The sequence below is a fragment of the Diaporthe amygdali genome (assembly GCF_026229845.1).
Source record: "Diaporthe amygdali strain CAA958 chromosome Unknown NODE_2_length_3802984_cov_64_841326, whole genome shotgun sequence".
Lineage (NCBI taxonomy): Eukaryota > Fungi > Ascomycota > Sordariomycetes > Diaporthales > Diaporthaceae > Diaporthe > Diaporthe amygdali.
The window spans coordinates 3,204,074-3,228,528 of NW_026517022.1; the positions used below are offsets into that span (position 1 = coordinate 3,204,074).

Consider the following 24,455-nt stretch of genomic DNA (forward strand, 5'->3'; position numbering starts at 1 on the left):
AAGGCAATCTGTACACAATGGTTGGAATCTCAGCAATTTTGACCAGTTTGAGCGCTGCAGCCACATCCTGGTGGGACGGGGGAAGTCCTTTTGCCGCCTACACGGCCTTATGGCCAACGGATGGAGAAGGCAAATATATCATTGAGGCCGAAGGAATTCGAATGGCCTTCACAGCCCATAATGGTGGAGCACCGACAAATCTGTGGATCAATGACACAAACGGCAATGAAGTGGACATTATGCTTGGACTTGATAAAGCAGAAGAATATGTTAATTATACCGGCATTCTAGGCGGTACACTTGGTCAGTCAGCTACAATTAAGTTGAGCACAAGCCTGCGTACGAGAAAACTAATTCTGAAGATACTCCCAGGCCGTGTGACTGGTCCTATCAGTGGAGCGAGTTTTCAGATAAATAACAAGACATACTACACCTTGCCCAATAGTCCAGATGGCAAATCGACCGTGGATGGGGGCGACATGGGGTGGTCAAGAAGACCTTTGGATCTGGTGTCACACACGCAAAACAGTATACTATTCGTCAAATTCGACCGAGCGGGCAAACATGGGCTCCCCGGTACAGCCGCCTCCAGCATTGCCCACGCCGTCTACCCTAACGAATGGCGCATTGCGTACGGAGTTACGCCGTCTCGGACTAGCGATCCGATACCGATCAATTTGAGTCTTATGACTTTTTGGAATTTAGACGGATTTGTTTCTGGGTCTTCTGGGACGGTCAGGGAACATGTATTGCACATGCCATTTTCGGGATTTCGTCTGGAGGAAGACGAACATGGCATTCCGACTGGGGACATCAAAAGCAATGTCAAGGATTCCCGCCATGACTTTTGGTCTCAGCCCAAAGCCATCTCGGAGGCTTTGGACAAGAAGCAAGAACAGGATCATGAATACGATATACTTCATTTGATCAATCGTCAAGAACCATTCGACAAGGATACTAGCCCAGTAGCGACGCTTTCATCTCCCCTGAGTGGAATCATCATGGACTTGTACACAGATCGTGCAGCGGTCCGACTCCGGACGTGGGATAACAGCACGGCACCAAATCTCACGCTGAAACAATGCCAAGGCGGTAGAGAGAGAAGAGTGAAGAAGAGTGCAGCCCTATCACTACAAATGCAGGACTGGCCAGATGCACTTAATCATCCAGAATGGCAGCGTCAAAATCATGTATTGTTCGGGCCAGAACGATTGATGACAACATTCACTAAATTTAAGTTCTCAGTCAAAAAGATCGACGGCTTATAATGGAACAACTGCAACTTTTCGCATATGCCCTATTGTCTTAATCCAATCCTAAGGTTTCAATACCACGAGCCAACTGATAAAAAGTTGCCACAATCTCCTTGGTATCTTCATCCCTGATGGGGACTGCATGCCCTCCTTTGAACTCGATTTTCGTGGATAATCTGGTATCATAGAAGTCTTCCAGTAGACCTTCAGACTCAGGGCGCCACGGATCGTAAGATCCATGGAGATGCAGTGAAGGACATCCTACCATGGCCTTCCCTGCCGATGATATGTCATGCTCTGCTTGGGTCCAGCTACTCTTGTCTTCCAAGAAAAGAGGTGGGTACGTAGCACAATTGATGATAGCAAATCTGAAATGCGGAAATTCTTCTGTCAGGACGTCCATACCGTGCCGCCTTCGTTCCTCGACGTAATTTAATAATCCGGTAGCAACCCGAGCGCCTTGAGAGAACGCAAACAATCCGACAACTGGCGCTCCACGCCCCGGCTCATGGTAGTGGAGTAAATTCTCCACCAAGTATTCCTTAACCTTATTTCTTTCCTGATGGACTTCATCTCGGGTTATGTCGAAGTTCTTCGCAGCAGACTCATCACATTGCCAACGGTAGAAGGGACCCGAGTCTTTGAACACAGGAAGCATTCCTGGACCTGGCGATGATGGGAAAGGGGCATCTAAAAATATGAATTGGAAATTTTCAGACAGAACTCGAAAGATCTTGCGGCCTTGGGCTTGGAGAATGGCGCCCGACGACCCGGCGCCGTGAAGGCAGATGACCCGCGGGAGGGGCTTGTGGTTATTGGATGACATTATGAAGTACAGATTACGTTGGCTTGATTATGAAAATTTTCATTTACTGGCCCTTAATTAATAATGATACCAGTATATTCCAAGCTGTATTCTATGGCATGGAAGCGATTCCTTGACTTGTGGCGCGGCGACTTTTTCATCAAGCGCTATGAGCCCAAACCTTAATCACCAAATACCCCGTACGCAGAAAGTGGTGATCCGACGGCGAGTTTATCATCTTTCTTCAGACTGACTAATCAAAGGACAGCTTGGACAGCTTCCAACGAGACTACCATAGCCCATGACGGATAATCAACCCTCCTATCCCAGAATACATGCGCAAGCTTAGTTCTCTGGTGTAAACGCCAATTCAAAAACACAATTCTTTCTGACGGATTATAAGGACTCATATATTCAAGAGAGTGTTGAAAACTGTATTGCTTGCTAATCATCAAGTCTTGATCATGAACCTCGTCACCCGGAACATTTCACAAGCGATGGCTGCCTATCAGTCTGAACTTTCCCTCGTACTTTTGGTCCTTGGGGGGTTGATCATTACGAAAAGCTATTTCTCCTGGTCCAGAAAGCAAGAGGCACAACAGCAGCTCCGCAGTCTTCCTTACTTTGAAGCAAATCCTCATGACTCTTGGCAAGAAACGCTTCGCAAGGCCTCAGCTAAAGTACGCTACTCTGTTATACCCCTAAGCAGATCATTTAATAACTTGAGAGGCACACAATCAGTACCCACATACTCCTTTCGTATTGCGTGTACACGGGTCTCCCAGGATCATCATTCCAAATCGCCTCCTGGAAGAGATCAGAACACTACCAGAGGACCAAGTCTCGCTTAAGAAGGACCTCTACGAGAAAATGCACGGTAGATGGACTGAGTTCATGGGAGACGAGATACCCCTAGCCCGCGAGGTGGCCAAAAAGGAGTTGACCAACAACGTCAATCTCCTTCTGTGCGATATGCAAGAAGAAGTCAACTACGCTCTAAACCGAGAGTTGCCCCGTTGCCAAAATTGGACACGAATTGTGATCTTTCCTCACTTGATGAATGTCAGCGCTCTGTTCAATGGTCGCTTCTTCGTAGGCGCCATGGGGAGGGACAAGACTTGGAACGAGCTTGCGCTTGGGTTTGCACCTGAGGTTTTCAAAGCTGCGCAGGCTATCAACCAGGTCAAAAAGTGGTTACGGCCTGTTGTGGCACCGTACCTGGTAATGAAATTGACGGACTACAAGGTCAAAGCAGGGGAAATGCTGAGGCCGCATATCGAGGCCGCTCTTGAGACTCGTAAACATGGCGCAGTTCTGGACGGCGGAGGCAGCGTGATAAAGAGTGATGAGAGAGGAGCTTGGAATGCTATTCCTTGGATGTTGAACCACATAGACACTTCCAGGACGAAGATCGACCAGATGGTACGTGACATTACTCGCGAGCAGTTATTTCTGGGTACGTACAGTCTTCATCGCACCTCTTTATTGTGCTAAATCAGCATTTCCAGCTTCTGGATCAATTCGCCAAGTAGCCATGAATGTATTCGATATCCTGTTTGATCTCGCCTCACGTCCAGAATATATACCGGAACTCCGCGCCGAGATTGATGAAGTGATGGCAAAGGAGCCCGGACGCACAATTCGAAAGAACAGCTTACCAAGGATGCGGAAACTTGATAGTCTCCTGAGAGAAAGCCAGCGAATGAATCCGGGTACGTGATCATTAAAGTCCACACAATATTTGTAATGCTGAGTTTAAGGAGGTACTAACTCGTGTGGCATCAGTGAATCTCAGTAAGTATACCACGGAAAGTAGCCAAAATTTGGACTCATTCCGTGCCGGCCTTCTTTCTACGTACTCGAGCACTCAATACCCCTATTTTGGTCTAACGATAAAATAGCATCTGTAAATCGGCGTGTCACAGCCCCCAACGGAGTCCGTCTGTCAACAGGGCACATCCTTCCCTACGATACGGCCCTCAGCTTCATGCATCCACATGCTCCCTATTCAACGCCGCCGCCAGATCTGCCCCTTGTCGATCCCGAACTGGCGAGTAAACAGCCGCCACTGACGGAGTTTTACCCCTTTCGCTACTCCGAGGCGCGAGAAATGGACGGCGAAGACAACGAACACCAGTTCACACACACTGGACGGACAAATCTGGCATTTGGTTTTGGCAAAACTGCGTGTCCAGGTCGATGGTTTGCCGCGGCTGAGATTAAAATCTTTCTCATAGAGATTCTGTCCAGGTACGATGTTGCCTTGGGCTCTAATGGGGAGGGAAAGGGAGGAGGGTTGAACAGGCCGAAGCAGCGAATATTGCCATCTTTACAGGCTATGGTGGACGATACAGCGGCACTATATCTAAAAGATCGGTCTTGATTTGGTAAAGCTGTATCCATGAACCTACAGTCCCTGTTACTCGTGTCTCTTATGAAGCATGTCGCCAGAATACAAAACAAATATCGAAGCTTCATCCAACTTCTCCATGGAATCGTGAGAATTGTAACTACTTCTTGGTTAACTAGTTATCGGGCGGGCTGCATGATCAGAGCGTTCGATGCTACAGACATCGCCTTACAAAGGAGGAGTTTGAATGTTTGTCAACAACAAGTTCCAATGTCTTCTGCTATCCCCCATATAGACTGGGACAATACGAAAGCGAGTCTCAGCCTATTCGTACCAGCACATGAGTCTGCGTTGAGGTAATGGCGGGGCCCGAAAATAGGCCTCTGGGTCTGGTGCTGGGACAGGTTCAGAAGCCTCTGATGGAGGGTCATGTACCTGGTGCTACTACGGTGTCCTCTCCTCTTGACCCACGGGACGAACTAGTTCTATCAATGCTCCCAGACTTAGCATTGTATCTGATGTCTACAAACTCTATACTCCGACGTGGGGTTATGATTCCACTCTAGTCATTGATACTTGCTCATGGCACATCAAAGAGACAATAACACAGTATGAACATTTCAAAACAGGGTCAGAAAGTATACAAGGATATAATTGGGTAGCACATTACCTATGGTGTGCGAGATGTGCGTCGACGCCTAGCCGCTCCGACTTGAGTCAGACAATCTCCACATATAATCCACATTCTTTGAGATTCGAACACATACGGCCATAGATACAGGAAAACACGGGATCCCGTCCGCTCTCCCTTAGTTAAGCCTGTAATCGCTGGATTAGTAGTTGAGTCGGTGACGATCAGCGAATACCCGGTGCTGTATGTTTTGCACTTTTTGCCCACGCCTCCTTCGACGTTGCGATGGAGGCATTTTAGATAGACAGAAGGTACATTTTCAGGGCGTAAAATGTCCGACTTCCCGCAAATGATTCCAACTTTGAAGCTATAATTATCTAGGGGGGCGGATGACGTTTGTGAGAGCTGGCAGGCTCTTTGATTCTTTCAAAACGCGACTTATACCACCAACCACGCTAACGGCTACTCTCTTCTTCCTGGTATCACCACCTTTCTCACCAATCAATGTTTTTGACTACAATCAAAGCAAAGGAAGTTGCATTTGCGGTCTAATGACAATTCAATGCCTTGCACAGCGTCCCCCTTCGTTAACAACGTTATAAACTCGAACCCATGTATTATTATCAAATGTAGGGTTATTGAGTCCATTCACTAGACCCCACTTTGAAGAAGTATCTTGGATAAAAGTTCTCGAAAGCACCTCGGAGGGGCCAGGATCCAGATAGATATACAGATTTCACGGCTCTTTCAGGAAAGGGAACTTCTTGGCCAAGGGTGGCTAATCAACCACGATGGACACAGGGCTCAGAATTGACATGAAGAAGGAGGCTAGTTGCGTAATTCTTTGCAATCAACAACCAAGATATGCGATGAGAGGCCAGTTGCCCCCATTTTCTGTTTGGAAAGTGTTCAATGGATCAGATTCTATCGTAGCTCAGTCCTGTCGAGACTAGTAGGCCTCGAGTAACAATCAAAATTCTGTACTTAGAGCGCCTATATCTTTCGCACCTGCTGCTGACCGTATGCTAACACAGGTCGGGACTCACGGTCTGGGTGGCCAATAACCCCGCCCCTCGCGGCCAGCTCGAAGTCCAAAGACACCACCCCGGTTTCATCAGCCTTCACTGGAAACACAAGATTTTGTGACTGGGAAGGATTGCAGGAGAGGATCTGTAGGTTGGAAACTCCAGCTTCAAAGATAGTTGTCAAGTCCAACCTGGCACTCACGTCTCTACCAAATCCCGGCTGTCCCGGTTCCAAAGCGAGCTTCTGTATCAACAGGTCCTGTTGCTGCTCCACGGAACCTGAACCGAAGACTGGGGTCCGGTTCTGCTCATCGTGCGCTTCCAACCATGTGGTGAATCCTGGGAATCGAGGGTGACATAGACCGTGATAGTAGGGCAAATTACTAGGCGGAATACTGTCGCAAACTTTGTGAAAGTGGGACACCCAGTAGCCTGCCGCGTATCGCAGCAAGTAGGCGACCTCTTTTGTTGGGTGACCAAGCACCGCCCCTTTGCACGGCTTTGCTAGCATGTAGAGATATGCTGTGCAAATTTCCAGCATGAGAGCGTGGCAGGACTTCAGGGAAAACGTATGTTGCCAGCCATCACCAATTTCGCTTGTTACCGTCATGGACTCAGCGCCATCGGCGAAGTCAGACCAACTCGCTCTGCTGAAGGCTTCCTTTTCAGAGTCTGAATCAGAGAGTTCCCAAAGTTCTTCGTTTGCCTTCATGTCGCTCGACACTGTTTCCAGATCCTTCCATGAGGCTTCGTCGAGCAAGAACTCCCTCGCGGTTTGGTGCACTAGATAGACCTTATGATGTATGATCCGTACAAAGTGGCCACAGACCGACTTGATATGGTTCTCGGAAGGATAGACTATCTTGTATTCGACTGACTGGAACGTACGACTGCTAGGTCTGCGTCCAGATGTAGATTCGGCAAAAGTGTCGTGGTCAGGCTTGATAGCGAGGGCAATGTTCAGCTCGTCGACGGTGAGCGTCCTCATAGCCCCAAGTATCAGGCTAAGCATCTTTCTCGCTTTCGCCTTGGCAGCGGATGCTGCTCCTACTTTAGATTTGAGGAGTGCTGTGTAGATTGAGTATATGTCCCGGCTCCGGAGTATCGCATCCATCTCTCTCCTCGATGCCCCCTCGATGGCTTTGTCTTTCAATAGCTGAATTATTAGAGTTGCCCACAAGAAAGTCCGGTCCGCGCGTGTGATCAAATCTCGCTCCACATCTTCCAAGAGATCTAGAGGAAGACCCCCCGCTGCTAAATCACCCATCGCGTCCTTGACCACGAGCTCGATGTCTTTGCTGATTGCTTCAGACTCGTCTTCTCCCCGGAGCCTGACTATGGCGCAACTGGGATAACCGGTGAAAGAGCCTGTCTCCTTTTCCTGCGGGACGTGCCTGTCGAACCTTATCTTGATGGAGTTGTCTGGTCTGCTCAGCACCAGCATCTTAAGATTGTGCTGACCATCTTTCTCATCAAGCTGCTTCATGAAGTACCTTTCGATGCACTCAAGAAGTTGTTTCCTAGACTTTTCCTCGCATTCGTCAAGGCCGTCCAAGAGACAGATCGTCGTCGATGATGCTGCTGCTTTTCTAATCGAGTCTTCAAAGATCCTCCAGAGATTTGAGACACTTTTCAGGCTGGTTCCAGGTACACCCAGATGCTTGAGAGCCACATCAAGAAGTTCTTGGTTGGCTGAGTAGAGTTGGTACAGAAGCGCGGACATCCCAACGATGGCATCACTCTGCTCCACATTGTCGTCCTTGAAAAAGAAGTAGCATACATTGATTCCTGTTGCAGAATGCTTCTGGAAATGATTTATGAGGTAAGATGTCAACACAGACTTTCCACAGCCGGCATCAGCTGAGATCCACAAGAGAGCGCGTTGAGGACTATTCTCCCATGCTTTCAGCTTCTCATGTTGGAGGATCCAGGAACAAGTTCCCTCAACAGCAGTTGGATTTCGGGCCTTGTGAGATTTGTGATTGCTTCTTAGAGCCGTTGTAATCTCTCTTCGCGATATAATGGAAGAGGCTGTACATGCAATCAGTGAGAATTTATACCTGGAAATGAGTTTTCGAAATGACCGTTGGCCGTATTTGGCTTGTTCTTGACGCTTGAAAGGTAGTCCACACGAATCGCTCGAAACATCTGCTGGATGTTTGATAGCACAGGGGCAATTCTGGGGTCCCTCTCTCCGGTGAATCTGCAAATGTTACGATGATTCCCGTCTATGGGCACGATTATCTCTCCGGGCCAGCCCAGAGTCGCCGAGTCCTGGTCAACAACCTGTGAGTAGCAACCATCAGTAATTCTCAGTGAGTAAAAGCCAAAAAAAAAAAACAAGGAGCAAAGCTTTTGGTACTGCACGTACCAAACAGCTTAGCCAGTCCATCTTTTCGGTCTCCACAAAGCTCACGATCTTGATCCGGTGGCCATGCTGAAGGAAAGACTTTGATATTTGGCTGAGAGAGGAAGAATTCCGTTCGAGGTCCCTAGTGAGTTGCGAGTTCGTGTGACTACCCATTGATCCAGCCTTCAAAGCGCGGCTGGCGATGTACCCCAGTGGCGCCAGCTCTGAACCACGATGCGGCGTTCCGAAGAAGAATATTCCGAAGACACGGTTCAAAATCGTGTCTCTGTACCGCGAACTCTCAGCAGCTCTGTTCAGTGCCTAATACATCAAAAATATCAGGGCTGTCTTGCTGTGCCGAGGATGCAAGTAGCTCACCTGCTTCACCACGATACCACCTAAGCTGTGGCATATGAAGACAATGGGACGACTCTGCTCTCCTTCTTCTTCGAGTTTCCCGATGAGGTGCTCGAGTAGCTGATCTGCAAAGACAAACACATCAGACGTAGATTTGCTGAACTGGACCGACGAGTTGTACGAGAAGGCCATGATGCGGGCATGGATCAACTGATGATTGGGCAGCACGTGTACCAACCAGTTCACCTCTGTACCGTGCGGCCTGGCAGTTGTCCATGTATTCTTATAATGCCCATTCAAACCATGCACTGCCACAATATCCACGATACCTTCGCCTTCTGAAGCCTTATCAACGAGCACATGGAGGCCATAATCTCCCAACTGCGCCGGGGCAACCTCATGGAAGAGACCCTTCATCTGACCTGATGCTGAGGGCTAAGCTGCTATATGAGGATGGACGAGTCCATAAAATATCAATATCAAAGTGTGGTGATTCTCCGTAGTGAATTCTAAGCTCGGGTATTCCATACACACTTGCGACGACAGCTGAAGTGCCAGCGGAGGTTGGAGAGTGCCGACGCGGGGCTACTGATGCACAGAACTTGAAGTTGCCGCACAGGAGAGGACGGAATATGATTGGGTGTTTTTTACTGACATGCATGATCCACTACATGCAGGTCATCACATGATCCCGCCCCTGTTGAATTTGATATTCGTCAGATATAGCTGCTTTGCAACACTGCGATGACCAAGGCGAAACCTCGAACCTTCGTGAGGCACTGCGAGCATGAAATCGGTCTTGACGTGTAAAGTAAACTGGCCAATGCATATATAGGCCCGTAAAGTTGAAAGCTATTTCTCATTCTGTCAAAGGATACCACAATCAAATGAAATGCAGCAGTAAAACCTCGAGGAACAGCCTGTGTGGGACAACTTGATAAAGACTTCTACTGGATGAGCTTCAGATATTGCTTTGCGCCCTGCGCCGTGCTATGTGAGCTGGGCGCTGAGAAATATGTAGGTAGTGACAAAAGGCACAGGACACTAGACTATTCTTGGAAAAGGTGTTTGTATGGCAAACCCCAATGCAGGCCGCGTGGAAGACGGCATCGAGGCATTCATGCAGTCAGCTCTGCATTCTTGGGAGATTGGACGGGGAATAATGCCGTATCTCTGTCCCTACGTGTATTTGGACAGTCGACTATTTTCCCTTCAACCTCTCGTCTACCCACATGACTAGACCATGTCACGATTCTGTTTGACATTGACATTGTATTTGAATGTTGAAAAAAAGACCATGAGAAAAAGCCAATATTGAGATTTCTTCTCGAGGCAGGTAGCACAAGACGCAAGGTGATTCCTAGAGAGATCGACCACTCTTCTCGCCAGCCTGCCCCAGAGTCAACATTAACCATCCAAAAACACCGTTGCAGACCTCCTTCACACAAAAAGACAGAACAGCTGCAATATTAACGACGAAAGCATATACGGGTAGTATGAATGGGGTCTATTCGTCCCTTGAGCCCGGAGCTCACACTGCTACATCTCGGTATACATCGACTAAAGACCATGCCAGCATGATTATTGTGTAAGGGCTTTAGGGAGGACCATGGAAGATCTTGGAGGCTAAATCAAAAAGCAAAAGAAAGTTTTGAAGACCCCGTCAGCAGTGCCACCTCTGTGGATGGGCCTTCGCACTATAAGCAAGAAATATCAAGACAAAAGTCCTGGCCAAGGACTCCGCTACCGTCAGTCGTGGAGAAGGTGAAAGTTTTTGGCTTTTGGTTACGATTCATGTCTTCAGCTAGATCGAATACAGTACGATTGTCCGTCCAAAATAGATATCTCCTTCCATTGTTGGGGTGCCAAGATACTGGTGGATGGGAATACATCATGTTGAAGGATCTCTATGAGAATTTCAAATGTAAGACGGGGCAGGAGACCTTCTTAGGATACTGAAAGTGATCAAAGCCGTTGCTGGATAATGTCAGACCCATCTAGGTAATAGTGAGAGGGATAGACTATGTCACTTAGATCAAAGGCACTTGAGTCTTTCGAAATCAAAGCAAACGTATGCGTGAAGATAGCGGGAGAGGATCCAGCTCTTGTGTGAACTAGCTTAATCTCGGGTGTCCGCTTATGGGCAATGGTCTTGTTATTGAATGAGTGAGATTAAAGGGGTGAATCATGCAAAGCCAAAAAAAAAAGGTGTTCTCCCCAAGATGACCGCCTGTCAAATAATCCATAGGACAAGCTCGTATGGGATAACTGATGACCTTCTACGGGATACGCTTCTGCACGATGACCTCTTGTGAGGTAAACTCCTCTTAATACTTTTCTACATAGGCAAGTGAGCAATAAGGGAATTCACGATGGCGTGCTGTGACTTTTAATAGTGTGGTGGTGTGGTCCCAATGATGTACCTAGGTATATGATGGGTCAGCAATTCGGTGGTTTCTAAACACAATTATCAACTGCCCGTAAGTAATAAGGAAATGGTAGAGCAGATAAATAGTTCCTGAAGCTTGAGATGTGGTCAAAGCTGCCCCAACAAGTACTAAATACTGGTCAGATGGGATCTCCTGGACATACCACCGGCGAATCGAGAGTTTAACAGGCCTGAGAGGAAGCTCATTGTAGTCTGTGGGTGTAAAATTCACGTCTGTAACTGCTGTTAACAATTCACTTGCTCCATCTGGGCAAAGCCAACAAAAAGCTTTCCACTTCAAATCGTCAACCAATTTTTTTTTTTTGGTTCAAGTTGCATTGACTCCATCAATCATAAGCCACCGGAGCTTTCAACCCATCTGTCAAGGCCACCACATCCACCGTTGCTACTTACAGCTACCTGCTGCCATCATGTCTGAGTAAGTGCATCAGTCCCAAGGGCTGCTCGCGTCCATTGTTCTATTTTGTTTCTTCTATGAGGTCTTATTGGGTAGCAACCATGCTGCTAAGTGTCTTTCGATCCAAGGCACCACCGCGTTCCCTGTTGTCATGTCGCGTCAAAACCACATCACGGTTGCACAAACAAATCTTTTCTTGCCCATCCACAAACACCAATGCTGGATGATAGTGGCTGCATGAATCTTGCCATTATTTCATCTCTATAAGGGCAATTTTACTAATACCACACAGATTGCTGAAGGAAGCCGAGACGGTCTTTCGCGAGATCCTGCAAGGCGAGCTGGAAAAAGCCTGGGGATATCACTTGACCGAGGCCGAGCTAAATGATGTGATTGATGTTTTGGCAAAGACCACAACCCGATACTTGGAACTTCGTCCCAAGAAACGGCCTTGGAACACCGCGTCTCCAGATAGACTCTGCGTGGGATTTCGAGGATTCATCACGCCCATTCTGTAAGCTTTTCCTCTCTGCCTGTGTCCTCAGCTCCCTAATCAGTGAGGCAGAGAGGACCGCTTTCACACAGTCAATGCATTTGTCATTGCCGACGACATTGCCCAAATCTCTTCTCACGCCTTCTACCAAGTCAAGCTCATTGTCGACGACGGCAACAACGACAGCACCGAAGCTACTCATGTCGAAAGCGACGGTGAGACCAACGACGCCGCCGATGTGCAAGACGAGAACGAGACAGGCATAGCAGGACAGGAGGAGGAAGATGGCGATGACCGTCCCCGGTACAGCAGCTTCCTGATGAACTATCTTAATAATGAGCTGGTGTCACCCACGTCAATCATCAACCAGGCGGAGGTGCCAGTAGGTAGCGAAACGGTGTCAGTGGATGAGCATGTACCGGATTTGACAGGAAAGAAGAAAGGAAAGGCCACGGCCGAGCCAGTCAAGAAGTCTCAGCAGGGAAAGAAGCCCGAGGATGTCCATGGCGACACCGACCTCTACTATGCCGTCGCCAACGAGGACAAGCCGAACGGACCTCCTAAGTTCTACAAGTGCAAAATCCCTAGCTGCAAGGGTTTTCAGGGGACCTGGTACCAACGGAAGCGACACTTTCGGACGAAGCACCCGCAGGAGTGGGAGGACTTCACCGGTGCTGCTGTTTAGGTGACCAGTTGCCCGGTTCTAGGTTGCGACTGGACTTCGGCCAGGCCTGAGCTGCTGCCTTTCCATCTGCGCAACTTACACGGCCAGGAGATACAGCGCAAACAAAAGGCCTAGTTCTGCTCAAGATGGAAGCCTGGTTTTCAAGTGCTCTGAGGGATGTTGAGACGATGAAGGGTTTGCATTAGTTTTGTCACTCAGCTATGGGTAGTAGTGGCCAGGGTACGCTTTTATTCAGATACTCTTTATGTTAGACTTCGATTCGAAGAGAGTTATCAATTCAGTCTGGCATCTGTACACTTGTGTGCTGGTATAGACAAAGTGCACTCATCTGTGTCCTGTGATGAGTGACAGTAGAACCGGTATGGCATGGAGTAGCTGTGTAGATCTTTTCTAGCCATAACAAACGGTCGCTCTGGTGCAAGCTTCTGGTGCAAGCTCATATCTAATACTTGCTAGAAAGCTTGAATACTTCCTGTTACAGTGGAAAAGGTGGCCCTCACCAGGCAGAAGCTAAGCTGTGACCCTTTTGCCCTGGCTGCCCTAACAGCCCAATTACAAACACAAAAGGGGAGTGACTTCGTAACATTTTAGCCCGAAGAAATTTGTTCCTTATCATCCACCTCCACTTCTTTCCCTTCACTCCTTTACCTTCACTACTTCACCTTCACTCCTTCACCTTCACTTCTATTCCAAAGCGTTGTGCCTTCACCACACCTTTCCCACCATGCTCTTCACAAAGTTCCTCTTGACTGCCCTTGGCGCCTCTAGCGCCCTCGCCTCTTGTGTTGTCCATGCTCGGGGACAGGCAACTGTGGCGAGCAAACTCTCTCCAGAGGCAAACGGACTAGGAAAGAAGGCATTCAACCGCAAGCCCAGCTTCCTTACCTCGAAGACCGAGAGTAAGTTCTTTTAGTGCTAGTTTCTAAGCCCACTTCTGTCCTTTTCTGTTCTGGTATGAATACCTTACTAAAACATTCTCCCTCTAGAGTTCGTGGTCAACGGCACTGGTGTTCCTGATGTCGACTTCGACTTGGGCGAGTCGTACGCTGGAAGACTGCCCATCAGCGCACCCGACTTACACAACATCTCAGGCGCCAACGAGCTTTTCTTCTGGTTCTTCCCGTCGAGCAACCCTCTTGCCAGCAATGAAATCACTGTCTGGCTCAACGGCGGCCCAGGCTGCAGCTCGATGGACGGTTTGCTGCAGGAGAATGGACCTTTCCTCTGGCAACCTGGCACATACTCGCCACAGCCCAACCCTTTCTCTTGGACTAACCTCACTAACATGGTTTGGATCGACCAGCCCATTGGCACCGGTCTGTCATCAGCAGAACCTGGCGCTTCCGCTCAGATCAAAGACGAGCACGAGGTAGCAACCCAATTCGCTGGGTTCTGGAAGAACTTCATTGACACCTTTGACATGCACGGGTACGATCTCTACTTGACAGGCGAGTCGTATGCAGGTATATTTCTACCCTACATTGCAAACCACTTCCTCGACAAAGACAACCAGGAATACTACAACCTCAAGGGCGTTCAGATAGATGACCCAGCTATCGGACCGCTTCCCGTGATGGAGCAGGCCCCCGTCGTGCAGTACCTCAACAAGCACAGCAACCTCTTTAACCTCAACGATACATTCATGTCCGCCATCAATGACCGCGCCAAGTCCTGCGGATTCACCGACTTTATGGACAAGGCGCTGACCTTTCCTCCCGGCGGCAAGTTCTCATTTCCCCCTTCTATCAACGAGTCTGCCGTGGTTGATGCCGACTGCAACGTCTGGATGCAAATCGCCACCGCCGCCTTATACGTCAACCCGTGCTTCAATCCCTACCATGTCACCGACTTCTGTCCCTTCCCGTCCAATCAGCTCGGCTTCCCTACCCTGGGATGGGGCCCTAACAACTATTTCAATCGGACCGACGTGCAAGAAGCCCTCAATGTCTACCCTCGCGCCAACTTCAGCCTGTGCCGACCCAGCACTTTTGGTCTCGAACACTCATCGCCCCCAGCCTATTCTGTCCTCCCGTCAGTCATCGAGCGAACCGGCAACGTGGTCATCGCAAACGGCGAGCTGGACTTCATACTCTCGTCAAACGGGACTCTTGCCATAATCAACAATATGACTTGGGACGGTGCCCAGGGTTTCGAGTCCTCGCCATTTACCGACCAGTTCTACGTACCCTACAATCCCACCATCGCCCAAGCCCTGAAGGAGACCTTGTTGCAGAAGACCTTTCCCACCCTTCCGGTGGGCATCGTTGGTGGCGGAGGCTTCTTTGGAAAGACACACGTAAGCAGCTCCCGGACACAATCTCAACACTTTCATGACCAAACAACTGCCATCTGTGGTCTGCTTGATTACTTGCGCCAAAGCGTTTGGTCAGGCTGCAAATTCTGAGACAGGCCATGAGCACATGGTAGCCTTATTGTTCCTCCCAGCTCCATGATAGCTTCTCCTTTGGTGCTTTGATAGCTGACCCCGAGTGCTGCAGTCCGAGCGGGGCCTGACATTTGTCAATGTAGAGATGGCGGGCCACATGATCCCGCAGTATGTGCCCGGCGCGGCCTACAGGCAGTTGGAGTTCCTGCTGGGACGTATTAACAGCCTTTCTCTCATTGGCGATTTCACCACCCCGATGGGCGATTGCAGTGGAAGCACGCCCGTTTGAGTTGACGATCAACAACGAGTAGTGATGTCGGCACATCCATTCTCTGCTATTCAGTATTGCACTATTTTTGGGAGACGGATCGTCTTGTCAGGTCTGGGAAAGCCTGTGACGACGACGAAGATGCAAGGCCTCTAATACCTTAATTGAGTTCTCTTTGAAATTCAGAGCAGTTCTCAGTGAATTTGTTGCGAGAGCTCTGTCGTAGCCGTCCACATAAAGTGACACCCAAGCATATGCTCGCTCTTTCCGCTTCCAAAGACCTGCACAGTGCTCAAATGCTGTAAGGCCAAACAAAGGACGGTCGAAACAATTGCTTTTTTCCCCTGCCGTGGGAAACCTTCAGCTCCTTCACACGTGCCGATATGGTCATTGAATGTCCACAGAATAGGACAAAGGAACAATGCTTTCTCGTGGTAAGACCTGGATGAAGAAATATTATACTATGAATGGTGGCCTACACATTTAAATGCTCTCGTCAACGTCTGCAATTCAGTCACAAGCCATCTCCATAAATCCAAGTTTGACCACTACCTAACTGATAGCTTCCAAGCCAACTACTTTGGAACAAAAGTGAAGAATAGTATACATTTTTCTTAAGAAGCTGACTGAGATGGTAAGGCCAGGCGTAACATCCAACATGTCTCTACGAGGAGGCGCTGACTCCCCCGTACAGACATTTCTCGCAGCAGGTCCCTGGCCAGCTGGTCCCACCCACGAACACAACATGTCTCTAGCCGCTGTTAACCTCTGTGCAGGTGAGGGGAGCATCTCCCAAAGACGATCCGGCATGCCGGACAACTCGACGGCCCGCGGCCATCAGGCTGAACTCAAGCTCTCGGACAACGCCCCTCCCACAGAGCCTCTCACGTACAGTCGCAGCTTGGAGGAGGCTAACCCGGGTGACAGCCCCTTGCCCCCGCCAGCAGCTCTGCTCCGAGCCCTCCCAGATTTCTCGGCTTGCAAACCCGATGAGTGTGGGGGTTACTATGACCACAGCGATTTAGACGATCAGCAAAATAGCTCACTAGTGGACTGCCGTAAGTGTGGCAATCTCGAGCCTCAGGCGTCCATGCATCGCCTGCCCTGCGGCCACCAACTCTGCAACACTTGCTTATCCATCACGGCCATCAACGCGACCGCGCAGGCGCACTGCACGGAGCCTTGCGTCGCCTGGCGTATCGGCGAGGTGGCAGGCGAGCTAGGACGGCTGAGACGTGATCTTGTGCCTCGTGATATGACTCGGCTGCGGGTGTTTCAAGAGGCGCGCATGGGGCGGTATCGGCGGGAGCTGCTCGAGCTGCTGGGCCTGTCGTGCTGCGGGCTGGACATGAAGCTGCTGGAGCGGTTCATGCCGTGCCTGGATGAGTGGGTTGCGCGGTCTCTTTGGGCGGCTACCTGGGAACTGTTCAGGGGTGCGGGCCAGGAAGGGACAATGCGTTGTGGTTGGCATGACTGCGGCGCGGCGGTGCCGATTTGGTGCACCTTTGAGATGGAGCATGAAAGGCGGTGGCACTGTCCAGCTTGTGGCGGCAACTCGATGAGGCACAGCCAAAGGCTTGGTCCGGCTCGGTAACGAGATCACGGCCCTGTATTGGTGTTTCTTTTTTGTTTTTCTTCTGTTCCTGGCGTTTTGATGCTGCTTTGGGGCTTTGTTCTCCAGTCTTAGATTCTCTTTGGGTACAGGCATAGAACATCAGCACCTCCTAAATTGTACAATGACACATTCATCTTCCATACAACTCCATGTTCTGATCAGGGATTCCCTGTTCTCCGTGCTGTATCTCAATTACATATATCGACACTGTCATTAGCCTAAATCACATACACCATTGTCGTTGATAATATCTGTATCTGCTGTAATCTAGAGCCAGCCGCTGTCCCAGGTGTGCAGACAAGACCAAATAGCAGCTGCTTATCTTCTTTTCTTCGAGTGAAAATTCTTTGTAGACTCCAGTTGTGCCACAATGAGAGGAAGTTTGCTTATGTGATCACTGACTTACATTTTAGAACATTTGTCCTACCAAGCATTAGGAAAAGCTGACAGGAACCTGTGCTTGTCGCTGATGATAAGGACAACGTTGGTCCTGTTTTAGGACATCTGTCTCGCATCAGTAATTCGAGTTGCAAGCTTCCAAACCTTCACTGTCATCCACCCACCATGGCGTACATGGCTTACAGACTCGTGTGGATATAAGATCCGTATACTCTACTGTCGAGAAAAATCTTTTCTGAGCTAGACAACCTCTCCAAAGGCTTATTTGTCAGTACAGACTCTCTTTATATGTATTGTTCCCTGCCACTTGCCCAACAAGAGACTAAGAAGAAACCAAGCCGTATTTCCAACCTCAAAATGCGCCCAGCTCTGTGCCTCCTCCTCGTCAGCCAGACCCTGTACTCCACCACAGTCGCCATCCAAAACACATACGACCTCCAGATCGGCTACATGGCGACCATCGTGCCGGGCCTCCCAGACCCTCTGGGCGGACCAGGCTGCGGGCTCTGGGCAGAAATCACCCTGGTCGGCGACAGCCCCGAGGTCGCTGTCATGGATGGTAAGAGCCCGTCGGACGGGTGCCCGGCCGCCGACATGGCGTTGTTCTGCGGACGGTGGGGGTGCCCGTTCACGATGACGTTCGAGCAGGTTGTCCATATGACAGTGCTGGCGGACAATGGGGATGACAAATCGATGACCGTCCGCGCGGCTGCGCTCGAGGCGGGAGAGGTCGATGTTGTTTGTCCTTACGATACAGCTACAATTAAGAGTACTGATTCTATGCAACTTTATCAGACTTGGCGGTGCACGATTGTTATTTGACGTAGGACGAAACAGTGGCTGAATGTGCTAGGACATCATTCCTTGATTGAATTGGGAGTATCATGCGTTGGGACAAGGCTGTTGGTTTTGATGAGCTACGATGTTTGGTTTGAAGGCCGATTGTATTTGGGTGGCGTTGGGTGTTTGCCTGGTAGTTTGCTCCCGTGGAAGATGAAATGCCCGGGCTATGAGAACCGTGTAAATGTTGATGCGGTGACTACTGCCTTGGACAGGGCCTTCATGTGTACATGTGGTCATAGAATGTCTCCAATAGCGACGACATTTCGACTTCCATGTTCCAAATTTGTGGATTATGGTGACAACAACTCAAGGCGTCTGTCTCCGGGGTATTGTCTGTGCAAGTGTGAAAAATTTGGGCAAATCACCATCATCATTTCAGGACAAAAGGACAGTCACGACCAAATGGAAGCAAAAATGAGGTATCACTAGGTTGAATTTAGGTCGCTAAAGTGATGATAACTGCAGGTATCGCAGCAGAACCCTCCCAAACAATGCCATCGGTTGGTGTATCCGTTGATGTGCAAGTCGAAGCATTTACTTCTTAATCTGTGTTGGAACCATGTTAACAACCACCCTCTCAGCAAGCCAGCAAGGAATAGAATTCATCTTACGCTGTGAGTGGTCTCAGAGGCCTTGTCGCTGACAGCGTCCTTGGCCGCGTCGGCGCGGGTGCCTGCGGATGCGTTGCTGTCCTTGGCAACCTCCTTGTTTCCCTCCTTGGAGACGGAAGAGACGCCCTGCTGGACGGTCTCGGAGGCAGAGGAAGCGGCGTTCTTGATGGCGTCCATGATGAAAGACGAAGTTTGATTTGTCGGTTTGGTTTGGAAGTGTTTGTTTGACTTGAGTTGATTGAGTGGATGAAGAGGGAGAAGAAAGGATAGTTTGGACAGAGAACGTTGATGCTTTTTGTAGTTTGTGAGAGGTTGTCAAATCAGTGCTGGATTTGCCCGGAGTTGTTGGATTTGTTGGCACATGCTGCCTTGTGACACCCAACTGCTACTGCTAGTTGCCTCATTGAGTGTTAGTTGAGCCATGACGTGGGTTGTGGATGCTCCTTCTCCGGGCCATCACTCCTTTGCCTCACTCTGTCAGTATGACGACGTTCCAAGGGCCGAGACTGCCCTGCAGTGAGGAAGGTGTGGCACATGCAATTGGGTCAAGCCTCACCCGTCACTACCCCGTTGATGTTACCTGGAGCAAAGGCTCCGCTGAGCCAGTAGTGATGGCTTGGTGACGCAGCTGGGTGCGGGTCCACCCTACCATAAAGCCAATCAGGGAGCTCAACAAAGCTCTTGTGGCGCAGCTGTGGCACCTTGACCCAGCCTAGGTGCAACAGGCTCCTCTTTGCCTCCTTCGCCCTTCTCTCCTCTGACGCCTCTTTACCTGTGCCTCCCAAGTCTGCCCCTCCTATTGTCACATGTGGTTTCACGCTTCCAGCTTCCAGGCCTCGAGCACGCGTTCTAGGCTGCATCTATGTGCCTGCATGATCTTCTCCAGGAAGTCCAGAATGGAGCAAGTGGGTTCGCCGACATAGATTGAGAGATTAACTTGGATCTAGCAGCTGATCACTGCAAAGTGACGTCTACACTTCGCTCATCTTCTCCTCTCTCTTCCTCTCTGTCTGTGTTTCTTAGGCCTGCCACTCCAGGATGATGCTATCCCACATGACCCCGCGCCACTGCACGTAGCGCGTCACCGTGAACCCGACCGTGTTGGTCCCCGCCACCAGCTGTGTTCCCACGTCGATCTTGTACTGCACGAACCTCCACTCCCCGCTCGTCTTGCCCGACCGATACAGCGCAGGGTCGCTCGTAAACTGGTCCTTGCTGAGCGTGCCGACCACCTGCCCGTTGACGTCCACGTCCACCGCCGTGCTCTGCGAGTAGCTCGCGAGCGACAAGCTGAGCAGCGCCGTGCCGTTGGCGTGTGCCGCCAGGTCCGCCTCGTCGACCTCAAACTCGATCGTCCACTTCCCCAGCGCCGAGATGGCGTAGTACCAGTCCTCGGCGGCGTTCGACTCGGCGACGTTGAAAGTCAGGTTCGCTGGGCTGTCATCCGTCACGCCGTGCTGGTACGGCAGCCCGCCGTTCTTGAACCCCAGCGCCTTCTTGTCGAACTCGCCCACCTGGAAGATCTGCTTGCGGCCCGTCGGCAGCGCCCACTCCACCTCACCAAGTGCGGTCGTCTTGTCCGCCTCGACGCTGATGGGCGTGACTGTGGCGTTGGTGTAGACGTCTGCCAGGTCGCCGCCGTTGGACCATGCGTACAGCCCGTAGGACCCCGAGCGCACGTCGCTGAAGGAGAACGATCCGTCTGCGGCGGCTGTGGTCGTGTAGTAGTAATTGTTCCCTTGCACTAGGGGCCGAATTGATGTGTCCGTGTCACCCAGGAAGACCGATGCGCCAGAAGCGGGGCGGCCGTCAGACAGGCGCAGGCTGCCCGTGATCTCATCACGGCTGTGGTACGCCGTGTCCGCTAGCCAGCTGTATGGGAATTTCTCCAGCTCCTGCTCGCGCCGCTTGACGACGTCTTCGACGGAACCGTTGTTCTGTATTTTCCTTTGTCAGATTGAATCTCCATTGGGTTGGCTCGGGGCAATCCAGGGCAGACTTACCAGGTACCACAGCCAGGGTCCGAAGATCTTGCCTTCAGGTGAGTGAGTGTCGGCTCCGACGCGGAAATGCGACGTGTCTTGGAAGACATTGAGTTGGACAGCGTCACCTGTCGCCGACTCACGGTGGACCTGGTTTCGATGTTAGGGCTCCTGAGGCAGAAAGCTTCCGTCGGCAGAAGTCAAACACTCACAGTCAAAGTCTGGCTGAGCTGACTGGCAGAGAAGTACTCAGTCGAAGGGTGAATCCACCAAGACCCAGCAACATCAGGCCCATAGACCCCATAGAAGTCCCGGTCTCGCACATAGTTAACCCAGTCGTACTTGGTGATGTACGTCCCGTCGGCCAGCTCCCACGTCTCGTCCTGCACCTTGGTCGCGTTCGCGTACAGGGCCCAATCCGGGAGGGGCTCGTCCTTGATGTGCGTGCGCCCCCGGGTGAAGGTCTCGTTGTCCAGCCGCCACAGCGTCCGGATGATCTGCAGGTCCGGCAGGGCCTTGTTCACCACGTACTGGTACGCGCCTTGCAGGTCCTCGAATACCACCCAGTGCAGGTCCACGTAGGTGGATGAGAAGGCGATGTCGATGTAGTCCTCACCCTGGGACGCGATCGTGGCGTTGGTCCACTCGAAGTTGTTCTCGCCGTCTTTTGGGTTTCAAATATCATCAGCATGAGCTTGTGCCATGGGTGTATGTCGAGAGGTTATCTCACCTATCCCTGCGTAATGCCCCGCCGCGGCGCCGACCAGGTCGTGTCCCGGCAGGATGCTCGAGAACAGCTTGGTCGCGTAGTACTTGCCCTCGGTGACGTTCCACAGATCATTGCCGAACACCCAGGTCTGGGTGTCGAGCTGGGTCAGGAAGGGGCCCTTGCAGGCGCCGTACCCTGCGAAGAGGGCCAGGCCCAGGAGGGAGAGCTGTCGAAGACCCATGGTTGCCGCAACAGCCTCAGAAGGAGATCCGATGGACGTCTTTGTCTTGGCAGCTTCGTTCAAGTCTGGAACCGAAGGCGGGCCTTATAGATGCGCGGTTGGGACCTGCAGCTTCGGATCTCCTTTCCGAGGCATCACACCGCGGACAAACTGTACTTTTAAATCAAATAAACAAGGCCATGTCGCCCACTCAGGGGAGACATGTCGACATCGCATGTGTGCTCCACGCAGGGACCTGTCAGTCGTGCCCATTATCTTCTGCAAATCCATCGAAATGGAAGAATTCTCTGCTGAGCGGTGCTGGTGCCATTCGGCTTGCAACGTGACGATGCTACTTCGCTTCATCTGTTGGAGCATGGTGCCGATGGCGCCATACCACTTCTGTGGGCTGCGACGCTCCTGGTTGGTGGTGTAATTCGGTACTCGTCGCCGAGGGCCCACCCGTCGCCATCGCGTCTGCTCATTGCATAATGCTGTGGGCTCCTGGCTGATAAGCTTGATTGAGGGATTTGGCCGGGTTGGTGATTTCTTGTTGTACATAAAAGTCTTTGTGCAATTGTGAGTGTTGTTCATCCACAACTGAATCATGGGTAATGCAACTGTTAACCTTTTATATTTGTTTGTAGGCTAAAAAGAATGTGATAAGGAGAAATGTGCTCAAGGCCTTCCTCACGGGTCCTAGTTCTCCGGAATTGGCATGCTTGTCACCAGATATGCAATTGAATGTCTTCCCCATTCACGAAACCCTGATGAAATTATTAAACTTGATTTACAGACTGTAGAAGGTCAGACAGTGGTGTTGATCTTTCTATTTATTCTGTCTTCTAGAAAGATTGAATATGAACCATTGACTTGTGAAGACCGGGCATCTCGGCCGGCTTGTTTTGCATCTCAGCAGTTTATGTGATCCCAAGCCGCCAATGAATAACAGCCTCAGCCCCCAACTCTGTTCCAATATGACTCGGAACTTCTTGACTGCCTTCTCATTTCGTGGATCCTGCTTCATTTGTGTATCGACTTGTTGTACAGTTGTTGAAAACAAATTTGACTAGACGGATGAAAACCAGAGCTCGTTGCCCACTCTAGAGCTTGAGTGCGTCCGGCATCGGATGGTCCATTATATCCAATGCCTTGATAGGTGAGTATAACCCAGCATATTTGTGCCATTCAAATCGCAGAACAACCCCAGAAAGAGCCCAATATTCCCATATGCAGGCTAGAGCTGCCCAGGTGCCCAGAACATTGAGCAGTCGCCGGGTCGGCTTGGAAACCTTCCATGCCCATTCTGCGGAGTTGCCAGCCCAGTCTGAATCCTAGATTCAACGTATTGGACGGTGGACTCTCTGCATTATCCTTCATCCTCAGACCACACACTCGCTGCCATCGAATAGCTCCGGGATGAAAAGTCTGGAAAAGTCGCAGTCCCATGCGGTGATTCTGTACCGGCAATAGTGACTCTCAAAGATTCGTATCCACGCCTTTTCGAACAGGACGTCACGATCTTCCACCGACATCTTGGATAGACGACCTTTGCGCTTGCCCACCAGGCTGAATGTCTTGGACACAAAGCGACCCCTGACATCAAAACGGTTGGATTGCGACTGGCCCGGATTGAGAGCAAATGGGACGACGGAAGTTAATGATGTCAGAATAGGAAATCGCTGGGCTACCACGGCCATGTTGCGTGCAATCTTCGTCTGGAAGAAGTGTCCGGGTGGCGGGAATTGGCCGGGCTGAGGCAGCTGGAAATCTGATGGATGGGGGATGATGGCGAAGTGCTTGATACGGTGGGCAAATCCAAGGCCATGAGCGTTGTCGAGAAGACGGGCCAGAGGCAGCGTCTTGGGATCCCAGACTGCGTTCTTGTCCTCTTTGTCCGTTTGAGCCTCTTCCAACGCGTGGGTGATGCCCTCCACGCAGAAGTATCCCTTCTTGAGATCAAATGGAATTTGGCACTCGCGCGGAGCCATGTATTGGCCGAGTGCGTTGATAGGCAATTCGTGGACCTTCAGCATAGAGATGGAGCGAAAGAGGATCTGGCGAGTCTCGAAGGACGCCTGAAGGAAGATATTGCACTGAGGGTGGCGGCCTTTCACAGGCGAGAAGCAAGCAACCCAGCCCGAGGACGCGTCCTGATTCGGCTTGACTCTTGCGGCGTCGTAGACAATGTTGAATCGGAATCGCTGCTTGGGACGGTATGGCGGCGGCACTTCAGCCATTGCTATCTCCCAGATGTTCAGACGGACTTCTGCCGGGAACTGCGTGAATTTGTGCATATATGTCGGGGTCTTGCCCTCGAGGGCATTGGTCTGAGGGCTATCGACCTCCATCGCGTTGTTGTCCATCGCGTCACTAAGACGAGGTGCTGGAGTCAACATCTAATCCAGTGTATTTGAGGTTCCATATCTGTGTAACTTACAAGGCAAGCAGCGCGAGTCCCCAAGAATGCAAAAGAACTGTGAAAATTTTATATGATTGAGGCAAAGCAACCCTTTGACGTGAGCAATTGCCAATGTTAGCATGGAAGGGCGACAGCTGCGGACGTTGCTAGGTTGGCTTGTTTTTCCGTCCCAAGTTGTGTTTTCGCAGTCAGCTACGACTCCACA

The 24,455-nt window shown here is 50.6% G+C and overlaps 10 protein-coding genes across 10 annotated transcripts; 6 read left to right on the forward strand and 4 right to left on the reverse strand.

The window, feature by feature from the left end:
- Positions 1 to 17: 17 nt before the first annotated feature.
- Positions 18 to 1,215, forward strand: J7T55_012323 (aldose epimerase family protein; the record flags this gene model as incomplete). Its single annotated transcript, XM_053137196.1, has 3 exons — positions 18 to 303; positions 373 to 1,042; positions 1,143 to 1,215. The coding sequence occupies 3 exons, from the start codon at positions 18 to 20 to the stop codon at positions 1,213 to 1,215; spliced, it is 1,029 nt and encodes a 342-aa protein (XP_053000122.1).
- Positions 1,216 to 1,305: 90 nt separating this feature from the next.
- J7T55_012324 (oxidoreductase) lies at positions 1,306 to 2,079 on the reverse strand (the record flags this gene model as incomplete). The annotated part of the gene is made up of 1 exon (XM_053137198.1): positions 1,306 to 2,079. The coding sequence occupies one exon, from the start codon at positions 2,077 to 2,079 to the stop codon at positions 1,306 to 1,308; it is 774 nt and encodes a 257-aa protein (XP_053000123.1).
- A 618-nt stretch (positions 2,080 to 2,697) lies between these two features.
- On the forward strand, positions 2,698 to 4,752 carry J7T55_012325 (uncharacterized protein; the record flags this gene model as incomplete). Its single annotated transcript, XM_053137199.1, has 6 exons — positions 2,698 to 2,738; positions 2,844 to 3,514; positions 3,567 to 3,770; positions 3,960 to 4,308; positions 4,499 to 4,555; positions 4,704 to 4,752. 6 exons carry the CDS (start codon positions 2,698 to 2,700, stop codon positions 4,750 to 4,752), a joined length of 1,371 nt encoding a protein of 456 aa, XP_053000124.1.
- A 1,280-nt stretch (positions 4,753 to 6,032) lies between these two features.
- Positions 6,033 to 9,188, reverse strand: J7T55_012326 (uncharacterized protein; the record flags this gene model as incomplete). The annotated part of the gene is made up of 4 exons (XM_053137200.1): positions 6,033 to 7,924; positions 8,125 to 8,350; positions 8,436 to 8,735; positions 8,793 to 9,188. The coding sequence occupies 4 exons, from the start codon at positions 9,186 to 9,188 to the stop codon at positions 6,033 to 6,035; spliced, it is 2,814 nt and encodes a 937-aa protein (XP_053000125.1).
- A 2,442-nt stretch (positions 9,189 to 11,630) lies between these two features.
- J7T55_012327 (uncharacterized protein) lies at positions 11,631 to 12,795 on the forward strand (the record flags this gene model as incomplete). The annotated part of the gene is made up of 3 exons (XM_053137201.1): positions 11,631 to 11,638; positions 11,910 to 12,131; positions 12,183 to 12,795. The coding sequence occupies 3 exons, from the start codon at positions 11,631 to 11,633 to the stop codon at positions 12,793 to 12,795; spliced, it is 843 nt and encodes a 280-aa protein (XP_053000126.1).
- A 724-nt stretch (positions 12,796 to 13,519) lies between these two features.
- Positions 13,520 to 15,470, forward strand: J7T55_012328 (serine carboxypeptidase; the record flags this gene model as incomplete). Its single annotated transcript, XM_053137202.1, has 3 exons — positions 13,520 to 13,694; positions 13,782 to 15,091; positions 15,294 to 15,470. 3 exons carry the CDS (start codon positions 13,520 to 13,522, stop codon positions 15,468 to 15,470), a joined length of 1,662 nt encoding a protein of 553 aa, XP_053000127.1.
- Positions 15,471 to 16,194: 724 nt separating this feature from the next.
- J7T55_012329 (uncharacterized protein) lies at positions 16,195 to 17,043 on the forward strand (the record flags this gene model as incomplete). Its single annotated transcript, XM_053137203.1, has 1 exon — positions 16,195 to 17,043. One exon carries the CDS (start codon positions 16,195 to 16,197, stop codon positions 17,041 to 17,043), a length of 849 nt encoding a protein of 282 aa, XP_053000128.1.
- Positions 17,044 to 17,820: 777 nt separating this feature from the next.
- Positions 17,821 to 18,331, forward strand: J7T55_012330 (uncharacterized protein; the record flags this gene model as incomplete). The annotated part of the gene is made up of 2 exons (XM_053137204.1): positions 17,821 to 18,201; positions 18,317 to 18,331. 2 exons carry the CDS (start codon positions 17,821 to 17,823, stop codon positions 18,329 to 18,331), a joined length of 396 nt encoding a protein of 131 aa, XP_053000129.1.
- Positions 18,332 to 19,936: 1,605 nt separating this feature from the next.
- On the reverse strand, positions 19,937 to 21,849 carry J7T55_012331 (rhamnogalacturonate lyase; the record flags this gene model as incomplete). The annotated part of the gene is made up of 4 exons (XM_053137205.1): positions 19,937 to 20,854; positions 20,921 to 21,049; positions 21,112 to 21,563; positions 21,630 to 21,849. The coding sequence occupies 4 exons, from the start codon at positions 21,847 to 21,849 to the stop codon at positions 19,937 to 19,939; spliced, it is 1,719 nt and encodes a 572-aa protein (XP_053000130.1).
- Positions 21,850 to 23,210: 1,361 nt separating this feature from the next.
- On the reverse strand, positions 23,211 to 24,227 carry J7T55_012332 (uncharacterized protein; the record flags this gene model as incomplete). The annotated part of the gene is made up of 1 exon (XM_053137206.1): positions 23,211 to 24,227. One exon carries the CDS (start codon positions 24,225 to 24,227, stop codon positions 23,211 to 23,213), a length of 1,017 nt encoding a protein of 338 aa, XP_053000131.1.
- Positions 24,228 to 24,455: the final 228 nt, after the last annotated feature.